We start from the raw sequence: 16,419 nt of genomic DNA on the forward strand, positions 1-16,419 counted from the left end.
AGATCCCATAGCAGCAGTTACAAAGAAGAGCAAATCAATTCTACCCACTCGATATTTGTCCCTCAAGTATCATCACCGAAACAGATTTATCTGGTCACTTGTCACATTGCTGTTTTTGGAACTTTGCTGCGTGCTGATTGGCTGTCAGATTTCCTATGTCACAACAGTGATGACAGTTCAAAATAGCACTTCATTAGCTGTAAAGTGCCTTGGGATGTTTGGAGGTCATGAAAGTTGCTATATAAATGCAAGTGGTTTTTTTTCCTACATTTGGGGGAGAATTTTCTCCCCGTCAGGCGGGCCGGTCGGGAGTGGGTGTGGGCTGGCGCAGAGCCAATCGCAGCCCGTGATCGGCTGCGCGCTGCCATTTTATGTGGGTGGACCGATTAAGCTCAGTGCTACCTGTGCAGGCAGGGGGAGGAGGTTGAGTCGCGCATGTGCGCAACAGAGCACATAAATCTCCCTGAGGCACGCAGCTGCCTCAGGGAGATTAAGTTCAGTTTCAAAGTTCAAAATAAAGAAAGTGGAAAATCATTTACACATGTCCCCTCATGTGACAGTGTCACAAAAGCTGGGACATGTTTATCAAATGTTTGAAAAATATTTACTAATTTAATAAACCTTTCATGAAACCTCATCCCGCCCGTGGATGAGGTTTCGTGAAAAATGCGAAGGCTGACCTTAAGGTTGGAAGGGCAGCCCTGTCAATTTGGTAAGCTAGTTAATTAATGGCCTTAACAGGCCTTTGACAGTTCGGCTGGCGCGCAGCTGACTCCGGTGGGCACCTGCTGAATGGAAGATCGGAATGACGTGCAGTGACGTTGGGGCGTGCGTCCCGACGTCACCGCGCGTCACTTTACGTGTCGGGTGAGCGGGGCCCCGCCCACCGAACAGAAAATGATGGCCTTGATGCTTAACAATGTTTTAAAATCATTATTTCATGGGAGGCAGGCATTGCTGGCAAAGCCAGATTTGTTGCCTATCCCTAATTGAACTGAGTGACTTGCTAGCAGCTATTTCAGGGAATTAAGAGTCAATCGCATTGCTGCGGGTCTGGAGTCACATGTAGGCCAGACCAGGAGATTTTCTTCCCTAAGAGGCATTAGTGAACCAGATGTGTTTTTTTTTGCAACAATTGATGATAGTTGTCATGGTCACTATTACTGAGAGTAGTTTTATAATTCCAGATTTATTAACTGAATTCAAATCCCACCAGCTGCTGTGATGGGACTTGAAACTCACATATCCCCAGAGCATTAGCCTGGGCCTCTGGATTACTAGTCCAGTGACAGTGACATTACCACTATGCACCTAAGATTGGTTTGGTCACATCTATACCGTAGTAGGATTGAGGCAATGTTTATATTTTTAATTGTCAACTGGCCAAAAATTGTTGTCAGACATTCAGCTTTTAAACCTGTTTGTTCCTCTCAAATTGATGATTGGTCTTGAGAGGAAGATAAATAAGGAAAATATTTTAAATACTTTTATTGAAAAAGGTTATGCAATAACAAATAGGTATATTAGATATAAGTAAAGTACAGCAAAAAAAATGGTAACAGTGAAGGAGGAGAAAACAGGATTAAAAAAGGAAGATGTAATAAATTGACATGATTTGTTTATGAATATATTTAAATGTTTAAAATCGCTTTATTTGTAGTATAAGGAGTTAATATTAATGTTACTCCTGTTATCCAAGTAATTTTATTACTGAGCTCTGATGAAAGGTCATTGACCTGAAAAGTTAACTGTTTTTCTCTCCACAAATGCTGAGTATTTCCAGCATTTTCTGTTTTTAATTCTGATTTCTATTATCCACAGTATTTTGCTTTTGCACTGTAGTAATAGGTTTTGTTTCACATTACGCAGGCTGAAAATTTAATAAAATGACAATCCTAGAGAGACTTAATATTTCTTGTTAATTTCCTATTAAGACTTAAAGGACAAAAATCTCTCCTGTTGATAATTTTACTGTAAACATTGGAATGAGTAAAAAATATGAAACTTCTAAAATTCCATTTCATATCTGTTTCAGCCAGACATTAATGACAGGGAGAATGTCAGCTTTAGTTTTTAGGTGGATATCTCCTTTTTAGATGTTCCTTGACTTCCATTGCTCTCCAGCTGATTGGTGCTGCCCTGGTACAGTTCACCAATGGTACAGTTCACCAATAGCACATGTTTGCCTGTTGATTTTTCTCTGTAACTCCTACTTGACTTCTCCATCAAGATGATAGTTGAGTGATGATCACACAGAATATGGGCACAGACCCAGACCTATTAATTAGTGACTGAGAGAATGCCTAACTGTTGGAGGAGCTGACTTTCTGATGAAATGCGAAGTCAAGGTTCAGTCTGACATCTCAGGTAGAAGTTATAGATCATGTGGCATTATTTCAAAGAAACGCAAAGGAGTTCTGTTCAATATTTAACCTCAAACAACATCATGAAAACAGAGTATCAGCAGAAATCTTGCTGTGCACAGACTGGCTGCTAAATTTCCTTTATTACAACAGTGACTATCCTTCAAAAGTCCTTCATTGATTGTAAAGTGCTTTGGAACACGTTGAGGTCAAGAAAGGCGCTGTGTAAATGCAAATCTTTATTTCTCCTTCGCCAGCACGTTGTGCCACAGACCAACTGACTTTTACTTTCTGAAAACAATGGTATCAGTCGTGTCTCAGTTGGTAGTATGTTTGTCTCTGAGTCAGTACGTTCTGTGTTCAGATCCCACTCGGGAGATGCTGGGTGGGTGTAATCTGGGCATGTAGTTCATCCTGTTGGGTTATACTGGTGACACGCTCCTCACAGTCACGGACCCTGTTAACTTGCCGAGGATGTGTGAGTATCAGGAAGTGTACTCTGCCACATCCTCCGAAGGGATTATCAGGGAAGATGTTCCAAACTCCAGGTGAGTCAGTGGTGGGTGAATCTTTGCTGGAAGAGCTCCAGCCCTTTGCCTAGAACACCACCTACTTCCAGTGCCTGATGGTTTACCTGGCCTACTGAGGAAGCCTGGATGGAAAACTGGTAAGAGGCGGCAGTCAAAGGCACTGCTTGCCTAGGTTGTTGGACAGGGCTGCACTGAGGGCTCCCCTACAGGGTCAAACACTGATTCTAAGCCAACTACAGTCACTTTGGTCCCTCCTCTGAGTTTCTCACCAAGATTCAGAGGAAGCTTATTGCCTTCTTGTGGGATAAAAGGGCTCACTGGTTCCCTGCTACAGTTTTGAGTCTCTCAGTTAGAGGGGGGAGTGGGGTGGGTGGGCGGGGGTGGTTGGTGTGGTCAGTGCCTTCACAACCAGGTTTCGACTTTCCACCTTCAAACCCTGCAGAAATACAGTACCTGTACATTGGAGATCCACCCAAATGGTGGCAACAATTCTCTTCTGCCAAATACATGGCCTGAGTTGTGAATGGCAGCTCCTTTTCATCAGATTGCAGAGCTTACACCTGGCCTTGCAGGAGTTGCCTATCTTTTATCAAGACCATATCAGTTTGGAATGTTTGTCTCAAGCAGGAGCTCTCGTCCGCCAGAGGTAATGGCTATTTTGGTGGAGCCGTTGCTCCACAATTTACACCTCTGGGTCACTGGCAACATGTGGCTTTTGGAGCAGACAAGGAGAACTAGCGATGTACTGGCTGCTGGTGCAGAGGTCCCTGGACTGGGAGGGTAATTAGAGTTAGTGATGTACTGGCTGCTGGTGCAGAGGTCCCTGGACTGGGAGGGTAATTAGATTTAGTGATGTACTGAAAGGTGATGGAGCCAGTTGAATGCCGGTGCATCAGATGTTCTGGGCATCCAGCCAGTTGCAGCCAAAGCATTCCAGGCAATATTGGTCACACTTGGCCCAGGCTCTGCTGGGATATCGAGGAGGCTGCAGAGTGTGGCACAATCCCACCCAATCTTAACCCTGTTTGGAGTTTTTCATTGGCACAAAGCTTAAAACCTCCTTCAGGAACCTGCGACTCACACTCTGAGCCATCTCACGGAAATCCAGTCTGTGATCAGAGGGGATTCCTGTACGGGCTTTCCTGCACCCTGTTATGATACGGCAAATGGTATTTGCCAGGCTGACCAAATCCACAAGGGAAACTCGGCTACGCTATCACAATGGTTTTGTAATTTGTATTTATTATGAGAAGGCTTGTGCACTGAATTCAGAAGTAATGAGTCCACTAACACCTTTAGAGATTTTAATAATTAAATTAAAACATTTATTAACAAAAAGAAAATTAAAACAGATACACAAGATTACAGTTACACCGTTACTTAATATTATAACAAATCCCCAAATTCCTAATTAACGTGACTACCAACTACACACCTCCTTTAAGGCAACAATCCAAAATAGATTTTAAATTTAGATAGGCAATCCAGCAAGGTTGCCATAGGTACACACTCGACAGTGGAATTCCAAAGGCTTTTAACACAACTTTGGTTATTAGAACAGCAGACTTCTGCAAAGTGGCTAGAGGCTGTTTCCCCAAGTTTGTCTCACATGGTGTATCTTTTAGATCTTACACGCTGACCCCGATACAACCTTCCATCCTTCTTTAAATATATTTCTCTCTCTTTAATCTGTAAATCCTGTTGTTCTTTGGAATTTACTTTCCCCATAATATAAAAATCTTTCATGTAGTTAATATGGCCTTTTCCTTTTGGGAAAAATAAACACAATAATCTTGCCCTATTTACCCTGCCTGTTGTAAAACTTTATCATGTTTCTTTGAAAACCGAACTTATCTTAAAATGAAAATTTCATTCACACCCTATCGGCTGAGACTTTTACCGTAGCTCACTCATCAGCATTTCAAATACCCTTTTTACACCCAACTCTTTTGATAGTTTCAACCTTGCAGTCTATCTGACTCTAATTCAATTAAATAAGCAACCCATAGAACCTCACACACACACACACATAAGCCTACCTTACGATATCCCACAATACTATTATGAAAAATAAGATAGTTTCGTGACAACACTCTCCACTCCATTGGCCTCAGCCGCTGCATGGATGCGCCCTGATGTTCCATCTCACCATCTGGACATGCCCCAGCTGCTGTCTCATTTTTCAGATACACCCTGGCAGGTTGCCTCTGGAGGAAGTGGGGGGGTGGGTCCCTTGTGGAGAGCTATTCACTGCAGAGTCCTCCACTGCTCCATTCAGAATCTGGGTGCAGAGCGTTGCATGCAGTCATGTGCAGGAGCTTTTTATGTCAGTTCATGGACTCCCAGGCCACATTTTTTTTTCCTTTATCCTCTCATGGGACGTGGGCATCACTGGCAAGGCCACCATTTGTTGCCCATCCCTAATTGCCCTTGAACTGAGTGGCTTGCTAGGCCATTTCAGAGGGCAGTTAAGAGTCAACCACGTTGCTGTAGGTCTGGAGACACATGAAGTTAAGGACATGTCCCTGAAGGATATTGGTGAATCAGATGGGTTTTTACAACAATCAATGATAGCTTCATGATCACCATTACTGGGACTAGCTTTTCAATTTCAGATTTTATTAATGTAATATAAACTCCACAGCAGCCCATGTATATATCCCATATGAGAGCTTGCAGTCCATTTATAGTTAGTTACCTGAAGGGGCTGTTCCTTAATGTTTGGTGACATTTTAGCTCCACTCTGCCAAGCTGTGGGTGTCCAGTGGGGAGAGGGGTGGATAAATTGAAGCATCGTTTCATGGGCCTGGCTAAAGCAGCAATCTGTAGGGGCCCACAGCGATCGGGGTCAGGGGGCAGAGAAGTGGGCGGATGGTCTGGCTGTCTGCCTCTGTTCCGCATTCTTGTCCAAGTCTGGGTGGCTCGAGAGAGGGAACATGTGGTGTTCACCAGAACTGAGAGCCTAACTAGCCCACAGGGGGTGTTGGGTACATCAAATGGGCTGCAACAGTTCAAGGAGGCAGCTCACCACCACCTCCTCAAGGGCAACTAGGGATGGGCAATAAATGCTGGCCTAGCCAGCGATGCCCACGTCCCGTGAAAGAATAAAAAACGAGACTTGTCTGTATTCTGGGACGGGGTAAATGCAAGTCTTGGGCTTAAGGTATTTAAGAGATTGGATTGGGGGGCGGGTTGCAGAACATTCTTAATTGCTGTTGGGTTGGGGAAAAAAAAAACCACACATTTTTGTAATTGGTGCCACAGAACTGCTGGTGCAACCTTATGAAGCTTAAAACAATTGGCAGGACTCAGAACACGTAGTTATAATCCTGCTCATGGTGGACTGCAGTGGAGCAGGAAGAGGAGAAGCTGCGCTTGCTCAGTCCGTGTGCAGTTACAATCCAGCCAGTTGGGGATTTCCTGGTCATTTCTCCTGGCTGTTGTGAATCAGCTGGGAAGGTTCTGTTTTTGCAGAGGGTGACACGAGTTGATCGCTGAATGTTAGTTTAAGAACTGAAAACGGCCGAGAATGAAATTCAGATGTCAGCAGACACAACCAGTCGCGGTTATTCGGACTGTCGCTTTGCGCACCGACTGATTTTTTTTTTGTACAAAACTGCTGCACCCCTCTTGCTATTTAAAGAAAAAAAGGTTATTTCTGCAGGAGGTCGCTTGATGTCAGGCAATGTGAACAACATCGAGCGTCCGAAATTGTGCATTGTGAATGGCTTTCGGTGCAAAGGAGAGTGAACAAGGGGAGTTCTGCTTCTGCATGTGTGAGTGACAGGCCTTTAATAGATCTCAGGCAAGTTGTACAGAGGTTTCTGTAATACATGGTGCGTTCACTGATCCGGCTGAGGGTGTGGACAACTGGGGCAGCACACTTGCTTAGAAAGGTCAATTTGTAGAAAGGGTTCATCAGTATGTAGCTGATTGATCTCGTCCAGGGTGGCAATGGTATCAGGGGCTTGCATGCCCCTGGGTTGGGGGGAATAGCTACGATGCGTGTAGACAGTGGGTCAAACCATTGACTCTGATGCCCGCCCCTCCGTGTATAGCCTGCCAACTCAAGGTACATACATGAATATTGGCCATTTCGATCAGTGCTCGAGGGAAGCCAGACCCCATGGAAGGACATCTTAGTGAGGAGTCAAAATCAGGGTAAGGAAAAACTGGTGTAGCGTGATCCAGACTTGTGGGCATTATAATGTGCAGTTCTGTACTGCCTGTTGCACTTTACCATTCCATTCACTAATGTTGTTTCTGGTACCGTTACATCTGTAAGTGATCACTCATTAAAACCAAAATATATCCAAACAATTATTATTGTCAAAACTGGGGACAAGTTGTGATTAGGCTAAAGTAATTGATAGAAAGCAATAGAATTTTGAGGCTCGGTTCACTCAAGTTTGGCTGTGTTGATTATTGTCACCGCTGTACAGACAGCTGTTACGTATGTTATAGGGCATTTTTAAAGCAACATTAAAGACAATGATTTCAAAGTTACTGTTACAGAGGTAGTTTCAGTCGGTGCAACAGTTAAGCAACTGTCGAAGAACGTGAGATAATTGTTCATGAATTCCAATACAGCTGGAGATGGCTACAGCTGAAGAGATAGCATTGACACTGGTTCAGTGGACCGAATGGCTTCCCTCTGTGCTGTAATTCTTCTGTACCTGGTGCATCTGCTGTGCATTCCAGGGAGCAATACAGAAAGTTAAGAATTCGTGTTAGTAATTGAGTTTTTTTGGTTGTGATGGGATGTGGATATGTTATAGATGCAATCATTGCCAGAAAATAGGATTACATTTCATTTATTGAATCTAGTTTTTTTTTAAGATAATATGATATACCACTTGATATCTTTTGTACATGGCAATACAAAATTAGCAGTTATTACTATTCACTTAAAATCGAGGCTTAAATTGGGATATCAATTTGCAGAGTTAATTCCCAAAAACATTGAAGTAAAAGTGGCGACGAATAAAAATACAAAGATTTTTTTTGAAACCACAGTAGAAATAACAATGTCCTGTTTGTGAATGGAAGGACTCAGTTATGTACCAGTCTAAGGGAAGTTTATGAAATCTCATCACAATACAATATTTACGAAGCATAAGTTATGGTTTTTGTCTCAAATATTTTCAAAAGCATTATTCCCAAGTGTGTTGGACAAATTTTGGATCGGATTCATATTTTTCAAAGTGTTACAAATGAGCTTGACATCCTGTTGTACATTCTGTGATTTTGATAACTTGTTTCCTTACAGGAGATAATGTGTTAGTAACTTATTGTAATATCTGTACTAGGAATGCCAGATTTTCTGATTTGTCCCTATTACGATGGTGTTCTCACTTCTGAATCTTCACCTACATTGTTGCAATAAGCACTTATCTCCTGAGATTGTTTACTGATATATTTTAAAGTGGACAAAAGCATATTTATTCATTCACTGGCGAAGCCAGCATTTATTGACCATCCCTGATTGCCCTTGAGAATGTGGTGACGAGCCACTTCTTGACAACTGAGTGGCTTGCCTGGCTGCTTCAGAGGGCAGTTAAGAGTCAAATATGTTGGACTGGATTATGTGAGGCACTGAATTCCCCACGCAGTCCCCCGCAACCCCCCCCCACCACCACCCCCCCACCCCCCGTGCTAAAAGTTAGGCAGAAGCGGCAACACCAGCTTTCCCCCCCCACCCCTCCTCCAGCCATTTAACAGGCAGCTGACCGTTAATTAATTTGAAGCAGGACTTTGGCCCTTCTGGATTAGGAAATCCCATCTTGGAGAGTTTCCTGCCAATCGGAGGCTGGCAGCTCTCCAGAACTTCGGAATAGAGGTGTTGGGTGTTGGTTTGGGACTTGGGTAAGTGATTAGGACTCTTTTTTTAAAAAAAAATTCATTCATGGGATGTGGGCCTTGCGGGCTGGACCAACATTTTTATTGCCCGTCCCTAATTGCTCTTGAGAAAGTGATGGTGAGCTGCCTTCTTGAACCGCTGCAGTCCATGTGGTGTAGATACACCCACAGTGCTGTTAGGGAGAGAGTTCCAGGATTTTGACCCAGTGACAGTGAAGGAACAGCAATATATTTCCAAGTCAGAATGATGAGTAGCTTGGGGGGAACTTCCAAGTGGTGGTATTCCCCATGTGTCTGCTGCCCTTGTCCTTTTAGATGGTAGCAGTCGTGGGTTTGGAGGGTGCCGTCTAAGGAACCTTGGTGAGTTACTGCAGTGCATCTTGTAATGGTGCTCACTGCTGCCACTGTGCGTCGATAGCGAAGGGAGTGAATGTTTCTGAATGGGGTGCCAATCAAGCAGGCTGCTTTATCCTGGGTGGTGTCAAACTTCTTGAGTGTTATTGGAGCTGCACTCATCCAGGCAAGTGGAAAGTATTCCATCACACTCCTGACTTGTGCCTTGTAGATGGTGGACAGGCTTTGGGGAATCGGAAGATGAGTTACTCATCGCAGGATTCCTAGCCTCTGACATGCTCTTGTAGCCACAGTATTTATATGGCTAGTCCAGTTCAGTTTCTGGTCAATGGTAACCCTCAGGATGTTGATAGTGTGGGATTCAGTGGTCGTAATGTTATGGCACAGCGGATGGTAAATGCTGAGCTGCTCAAATCCCAGAGGGAAACTTGAAAACAACTGTTTTGCAATTTGTATTTTTTATTTCGAGATGTGTGCCTTAAATTCAGTAGTAATAAGACCACCAAGTCTTGGAGGTTTTTTTTTATACAAAACTCAAGTAGACATTTCTTAATAAAAGAAATGATTTTGAGCACATACGTAGGTCTACAAATTACAACTATGATAACTCCTAAATCCCCTAATTAATCTAGCTCCCAGTTACACCTCTGTTAAGGCAACAGTAGAACAACATAGGTTTCAGCAGACCCAGGCAAAGCACACAATACCCTGGACAGTGATATTTAAAATGAATTCTCTTAGCTTCGGTTTCTGGAGACAGCTGCTTGGTACATAGAGGCTGGAGGCTTTTCACACTTGTTGGATCTCAGAATGCCATCTTCTTACACATAACCTCATCTCCTTTATACAGTTTTTTCCCTTTTTAATATAAATCCCATTGTCCCAATATGTCTTTGCAACTTTACTTTTTCCATAATATAAATCTTTCATAGCACTCATATTATCAGTAATCTTTGGGAAAAATAAACACACTGTTTGGCTTAGCCTCTGTTGGCTAGGTGTAACACCTTGTCATCTCTTTGAAATTCACTACTCGGGTTTATCTAAAAACGCAAATGTTCTTCATACCTCCCATTCTAAAACTTCAACCATGTTTATGTATTTAGCATTTCAAATGTGGTCTCCCCTCTGATACATCAAACTGCCCAGACTAGCTGTCTGCAATTCCATTAAACTCATACACACACATATACACAGAAACTAATTCAAACCCCACTATTAACCTATTTATGCAATAAATTACAACAATATTATGATAATTATTATATTTTCACGACAGTAATACCATTGAATGTCAAGGGGCGATGGTTAGATTCTCTCTTGTCGGAGGTGGTCATTGCCTAGCAATTGTGTGGCATGAATGTTACTTGCCACCTGGCAGCCCATGCCTAGATATTGTCCAGGTCTTGCTGCATTTGGACATGGACTGCTTCAGCATCTGAGGAGTTGTGAATGGTGCTGAACATTGTGCAATCATCAGCGAAAATCCCCACTTCTGACCTTATGATGGAAGGAAGGTCATTGATGAAGCAGCTGAAGATGGTTGGGCCGAGGACACTACCCTGAGGAACTCCTGCAATGATGTCCTGGAACTGAGATGATTGACCTCCAACAACCACAACCATCTTCCTTTGTGCTAGGTGTGACTCCAACCAGTGGAGAGTTGTCCCCCTCCAGTTTTGACTCCAATTTTGCCAGGCGTCCTTGATGCCCCACATGGTCAAATGCTGCCTTGATGTCAAGGATCAGTCACTGTCACCTCACTTTTCACGCCCTCGAATCCGAGTATATTTCTAAATTTTCATAGTTCTAATGAAAGTTTGCAGACCTGAAACATGAACAACGTCTCTCTGCACAGATGCTGCCAGACCTACTGAGTATTTCCAGCATTTTCTGTTTTATTTCAGATTTCCAGCATCCACAGTATTTTGCTTTTGTTTTGATGTCCATTAGCACGTGCTTTACAGCAGGGGGTCACTGGAAAACAATTCGTAATACCAATCTTGGCTGTTATTTCTTTGTTTTGTTAGCCCATCGGGCCAATGACAGAGACTTGACAGCTACATGACTGAGATCAGCTAAATTAGTGAGCTTGGGTATCACACCTGGGGACTCCAATAGGACTTGGAGCAACATTGTTCTGTTGACAGAAAACTTGCATTACAATGTGAAATGTCATCCCCTTATTACATAGATTTACATAGATTTTTACACAACTGAAACAGGACATTCAGCTCAACATTTCTATTTTGGTATTTGAGCTCCAAATGAGCCTCCTCCCACTCTTTTTCATCTAATGCTATCAATATATCCTTCTATTCCTTTCTCTCTTATCTAGCTTCCCCTTGAATACTTATGTGCTATTTGCCTCAACTACTCCATTTGGCAGCAAGTTCAACATTCTAACCATTCTCCTGAATTTCTGATTGGATTTATTTACATACTAGTTTCTTTAAAAAAAAGTGTTGCATTGTTACAAGCGAGATTAAATTGAGAGAAGTTTAAATATCTAGATTAGAATCTGAAGGCCCCATAAAGACAGATGGTACAACTATTTAGTACACAACATCATGCAGTGATGAGGTGTCAGTTCTTAACTGGGATTCCTCTGACACTTGAATTTCAAACATCAGCTGAGGCCATTGAGGGAGGTGTCAGCTGAAAGCCAAATACTTTTCCACAGTGAGGGAAGGATTATTGACTCACTTGGATGGCCAGCTACTGTATGTGTCAGCTACTTGGTCTATGGAACAGTGCATGGTCCAGGGATCTCAGAAACTGTTTTAGCATTTATAAATTTCGATTGTGTTCGGCCGTATGGTCCAAACCCAAAATTTGCACTTGTCTTTTTTTCCCTTTTTGAAGCTGCTGGATATTTCCAGTATTTTCTGTTCTTATTTCAGATTCCCAGCAATCATAGTTTCTTCTTCCTTTTCCTTAAGTAAATTCAACAATTTGCTCGCAGATTAAATCCTCTGCCAGTCTCCTGGTCTGTGTGCAGCTGTATTGTGTTGCAGCCCGGATCTTGACATTGTATTTTTACACATGAGCAGAGTGTTTTTTCAGCTTCAACGACTTAAAGGCAGCCGGGGTTGGCAATTTAAGTGGCCACTGGTTGGACATTGTTCCTGGAGGTTTGGATTGATGCTCATCTCTTGTAATCCAATGCTTTGGACAGCACTGCCTACTCCAGATGAGGAAACATAAGAACACAAGAAATAGGAACAGGAGTAGACCATTCGGCCCCTCAAGCCTGCTCTGCCATTCAATAAGGTCGTGGCTGATCTTCTTGTGTTTCGATTTCCACATTCCCATCTACCCCAATAACCACTGATTCTCTTGCCTAACAAGAATCTATCTACCTCTGCCTTAAAAATATTCAACAGCCCCATATCTACCACCCTCTGAGGCAGAGAGTTCCAAAGTTGCACAACCCTCTGAGAGAAAAAATTTCTCCTCATCTCTGTCCTAAAAGGGTGACCCCTAATTTTAAAACAGTGCCCCCTAGTTCTGGACTCACCCACAAGAGGAAACGTCCTTTCGACATCCACCTTGTCAAGGCCGTTCAGGATCTTGTATACTTCAATCAAATCACCCCTCACTCTTCTAAACTCCAGTGGAAACAAGCCCAGTCTGTCCGACCTCTCGTCATAAGACAACCCGCTCATTCCAGGTATCAATCTAGTAAACCTCCTCTGAACCGCCTCCAACGCATTTACAGCCTTCCTTAAATAAGGAGACTGTATCTTTTTTGCTAATTACTGTAAATCTGTGCTCTCTCACTCTCAATCCTTTCACGAGTGGGAACAGTTTCTCCCTATCTTTTCTGTCCAGAGCCGCCTTTTCTCCAGGGAAAACAGTCCCAACCTCTCCAATCTATCTTGGTATCTGAAGATTTCATCGCTGGAACCATTCTTGTGAATCTTTTCTGCACTCTCTCCAATGCCTTCACCCCTTCCTAAAGTGCGGCGCCCAGAACTGGACACAATACTCCAGTTGAGGCCAAACTAGTGTCTTATACAAGTTCAACATAACCTCCCTGCTCTTGTACTCTATGTCCCTATTAATAAAGCCTAGGATACTGTATCAAAAACAAAAATTGCTGGAAAAACTCAGCAGGTCTGACAGCATCTGCGGAGAAAAAGACAGAGTTAATGTTTCGAGTCCAGATGACTTTTCTTCAGAAGTTCTTCAGAGTTCTGAAGAAGAGTCATCTGGACTCGAAACTTTAACTCTGTCTTTCTCTCCACAGATGCTGTCATAACTGCTGAGTTTTTCCAGCAATTTTTGTTTTTGTTTCAGATTTCCAGCATCCGCAGTATTTTGCTTTTATCTAGGATACTGTATGCTTTATTAACTGCTCCCTCAACCTGTCCATGTAACACCACATCAACAGCATTACCCTCATCAACCCTCTCTGTTACCTCTTCAAAAATTTTCAGCAAGTTAGTTAAACACAATTTTTCCTTAAGAAATCCATGCTAGCTTTCCTTAATTAATTCACATTTATCCATGTGATGATTAATTTTGTCCCAAATTATTGTTTCTAGAAGTTAAACTGACTGGCCTATAGTTGCTGGGCTTATCCTTACACCCTTTTTTGAACAAGGGTGTAACATTTTGCAGTTCTCCAGTCCTCTGGCACCACCCCTAAGCCTAAGGAAGACTGAAAAATGATGGCCAGTACCTCTGCAATTTCCACTGTCACTTCCCTCAGTATCCTTGGTTGCATCTCATCTGGTCCCGGTGCCTTATCAACTTTAAATACAAATAAAAATACCCTATCCAATACTTCCCCTTTATCAATTTTAAAGCCATCTAGTGTCTGAATTACCTCATCTTTCACCTTGGCCTGGGTAGCATTTTCTTCCTTGGTAAAGACAGATGCAAAATATTCATTTAATACCCCAGCAATGCCCCTGGTTCCATGCGTAAATCCCCTCTTTTGTCCCTAATAAACCCTACTCTTCCTTTCACCACCCTTTTAATATTTATATGCCGATAAAAGACTTTGGGATTTCCTTTTATGTTACCTGCCAGTCTCTTTTCATACTCCCTCTTTGCTTCTCTTTTTGCTTTTTCACTTCCACTCTGAACCTTCTATATTCAGCCTGGTTCTCAATTGTATTTTCTACCTAACATCTGTCATAAGCATAATTTTTCTTCTTCATCATAATCTCCATCTCATATGTCATCCAGGAAGCTCTGGATTTGTTTGCCCTTCTTTCCCCTTTTGAGGGAATATACCTTGACTGTACCCGAACCGTCCCTTCTTAGAAGGTAGCCCATCGTTCAGTTATCATTTTCCTGCCAAGCTTTGACTCGAATTTATTTGGCTCAGATCTGTTCTTACCCCACTGAAGTTGGCTTTCCCCCAGTTAAGTATTCTTACTCTGGACTGTTTTGTCCTTTTCCATAGCCAACCTAAGTATTATGATACAATGGTCACTGTCCCCTAAATGTTTTCCTACTGACTTCTTTCATTTTCTCTGGGGCAAAATCAATTATGCCTCTGCTAGCGAGTGGAGCGCATCTGCTAATCCTGCCAATTGGTGTCAGTCTCAAACTCTGTCAGGATCAGGTTTAACTGAAGGGCAACACTCCCTCCGTTCTACCCCCAGTGCGCTTGACCCAAGAACTGTGTCCTCTTACTGCATCGATGTGATAATTATTTCACTTCTTTCCCCACACCAGCCATTCCTCTGACCAAAGTACGAACTTGTTAGTTGGTGGAAGTACCCACTAAGGGAAAAAAACAATCATTCTGGATGTCACGAACAAGGCCCGGATGTATTGCCTTCTCTAGTTGCCCTTGAGAAGGTGGTGGTGAGCTGCCTTCTTGAACCGCTGCAGCCCCTGTGGCATAGGTACACCCACAGTGCTATTAGGAAGGGAGTTCCAGGATTTTGATCCAGCGACAGTGAAGGAACAGCGATATATTTCCAAGTCAGGGTGGTGGGTGGCTTGGAGGGGAACTTGCAGGTGGCGATGTTCCCATATAGCTGCTGCCCTTGTCCTTCTAGATGGTAGAGGTTACAACTTTGGAAAGTGCAGTCGATACTGTCCAAACTATTTTCCAAGAAGACCCTTACAACCAACAGACAGGGGAGGCTAGTTTTGAATTTCTGGTGGACTAGATTCAAGGACAAGCTGCAGAGGTGAAGGCCTGTGTCTATCTCACCCCTCCACCCACCTAACTGCATATAGTATATGTAGCTGTCAGTGAAAATGAATAATAGTCCATTGACCTTGCCACTGGTTATGGCACTGTGCCACTTAACTCTTCTAGGCAGTGGTGGTATTTTTAAGCGCAGGAAATTTTACGAATGTAATTTTATTCTAACAATTATTTTACCCTTTTTCCTCCAGTGCTTAATGTCACTATGGCAGCCACAAGACTGTTCGATACTTCTGATGCAGTGGAACTCTTTGCCCCCCAGTGTCTGTACTTAAAGCCGATTGCAAGGCTGACAATCAGTGTGATGTTTCCTGAGTCCAAGATATCCCCAAGGCTCATTTCAAACTGGGAAGTGATGGAGATTCTGAAGAAAATGGCGTACCCAGATCAGATTACATCACTCAAAGTCTCGCGAAGTACAATGGACTTTATTCGCTTTGAAGCAGAAGTTGAAAATAAGAACCAAGTTCAAACCGTATGGGAAAAGTTCAACAACAAAACCATTAAGGTGAACGGTATCAATGAGACAGCGAAGGTTCTGGCTGTTGTAACTCAAGTCAATTTTCCAAGCCCGTGCGACTGGGAGTCCTTTTTTAAGATGGCTGACTGCATGAATGAGGCCTTACCCGGTGAGAGACCTGATACTATTCATATGGAAGGGCTGCCTTGCAAGTGGCTTTCTTCAAAGCAGCTCAATAGGGAGAAGCCAATGGAAGAGATCCTTCAAAAAGTTTTTGGAAGGTTTGGAGAGATTCGAAATGTTGACATTCCCATGTTGGATCCTTATAGAGAGGAAATGACAGGAAAGAAGTTCAATACATTCAGCCTTGGCGGACTCCCCACCTTTGAAGCATACATCCAATATCAGGATTGTGCGGGCTTTGTGAAGGCTATGGAGTCTTTACGGGGAATGAAGTTGATGCACAAAGGGGATGATGGAAAGGCACTGGCATGTAACATAAAGGTATGGTGTTAAAATGCTTGCATTTGTTATATATGGATGCCGATACATTGTCCCTCAGCATTCAGATCTTGACTAGATGACCAGTGTCAGCTGTGCCTCAGTTGGTAACAGTCATCTCCTTGAGTCACTAGATTCCAGGTTCAAGTCCCACTCCAGAACTTGAGCACAAGA

At 43.0% G+C, this 16,419-nt stretch overlaps 1 protein-coding gene across 3 annotated transcripts in view; it reads left to right on the forward strand.

Moving 5' to 3' along the window:
- The first annotated feature begins 6,155 nt into the window (after positions 1–6,155).
- The window catches only part of LOC144683992 (A-kinase anchor protein 17B-like), a 37,116-nt gene continuing 26,852 nt past the window's right edge, over positions 6,156–16,419 (forward strand). For 2 of the 3 annotated variants that reach the window (XM_078547653.1, XM_078547651.1), the window contains exons 1-2: positions 6,156–6,669; positions 15,476–16,248. In XM_078547653.1, the coding sequence (XP_078403779.1) occupies positions 6,618–6,669; positions 15,476–16,248 (825 nt within the window). In that variant the 5' untranslated portion in view covers positions 6,156–6,617. Of the gene's footprint in view, positions 6,670–7,011; positions 7,055–15,475; positions 16,249–16,419 lie in introns of those variants that run through there. The other variant, XM_078547652.1, reaches the window with a different exon arrangement.

This window comes from Cetorhinus maximus, chromosome 8, assembly GCF_964194155.1.
Source record: "Cetorhinus maximus chromosome 8, sCetMax3.hap1.1, whole genome shotgun sequence".
NCBI classification, from domain to species: domain Eukaryota; kingdom Metazoa; phylum Chordata; class Chondrichthyes; order Lamniformes; family Cetorhinidae; genus Cetorhinus; species Cetorhinus maximus.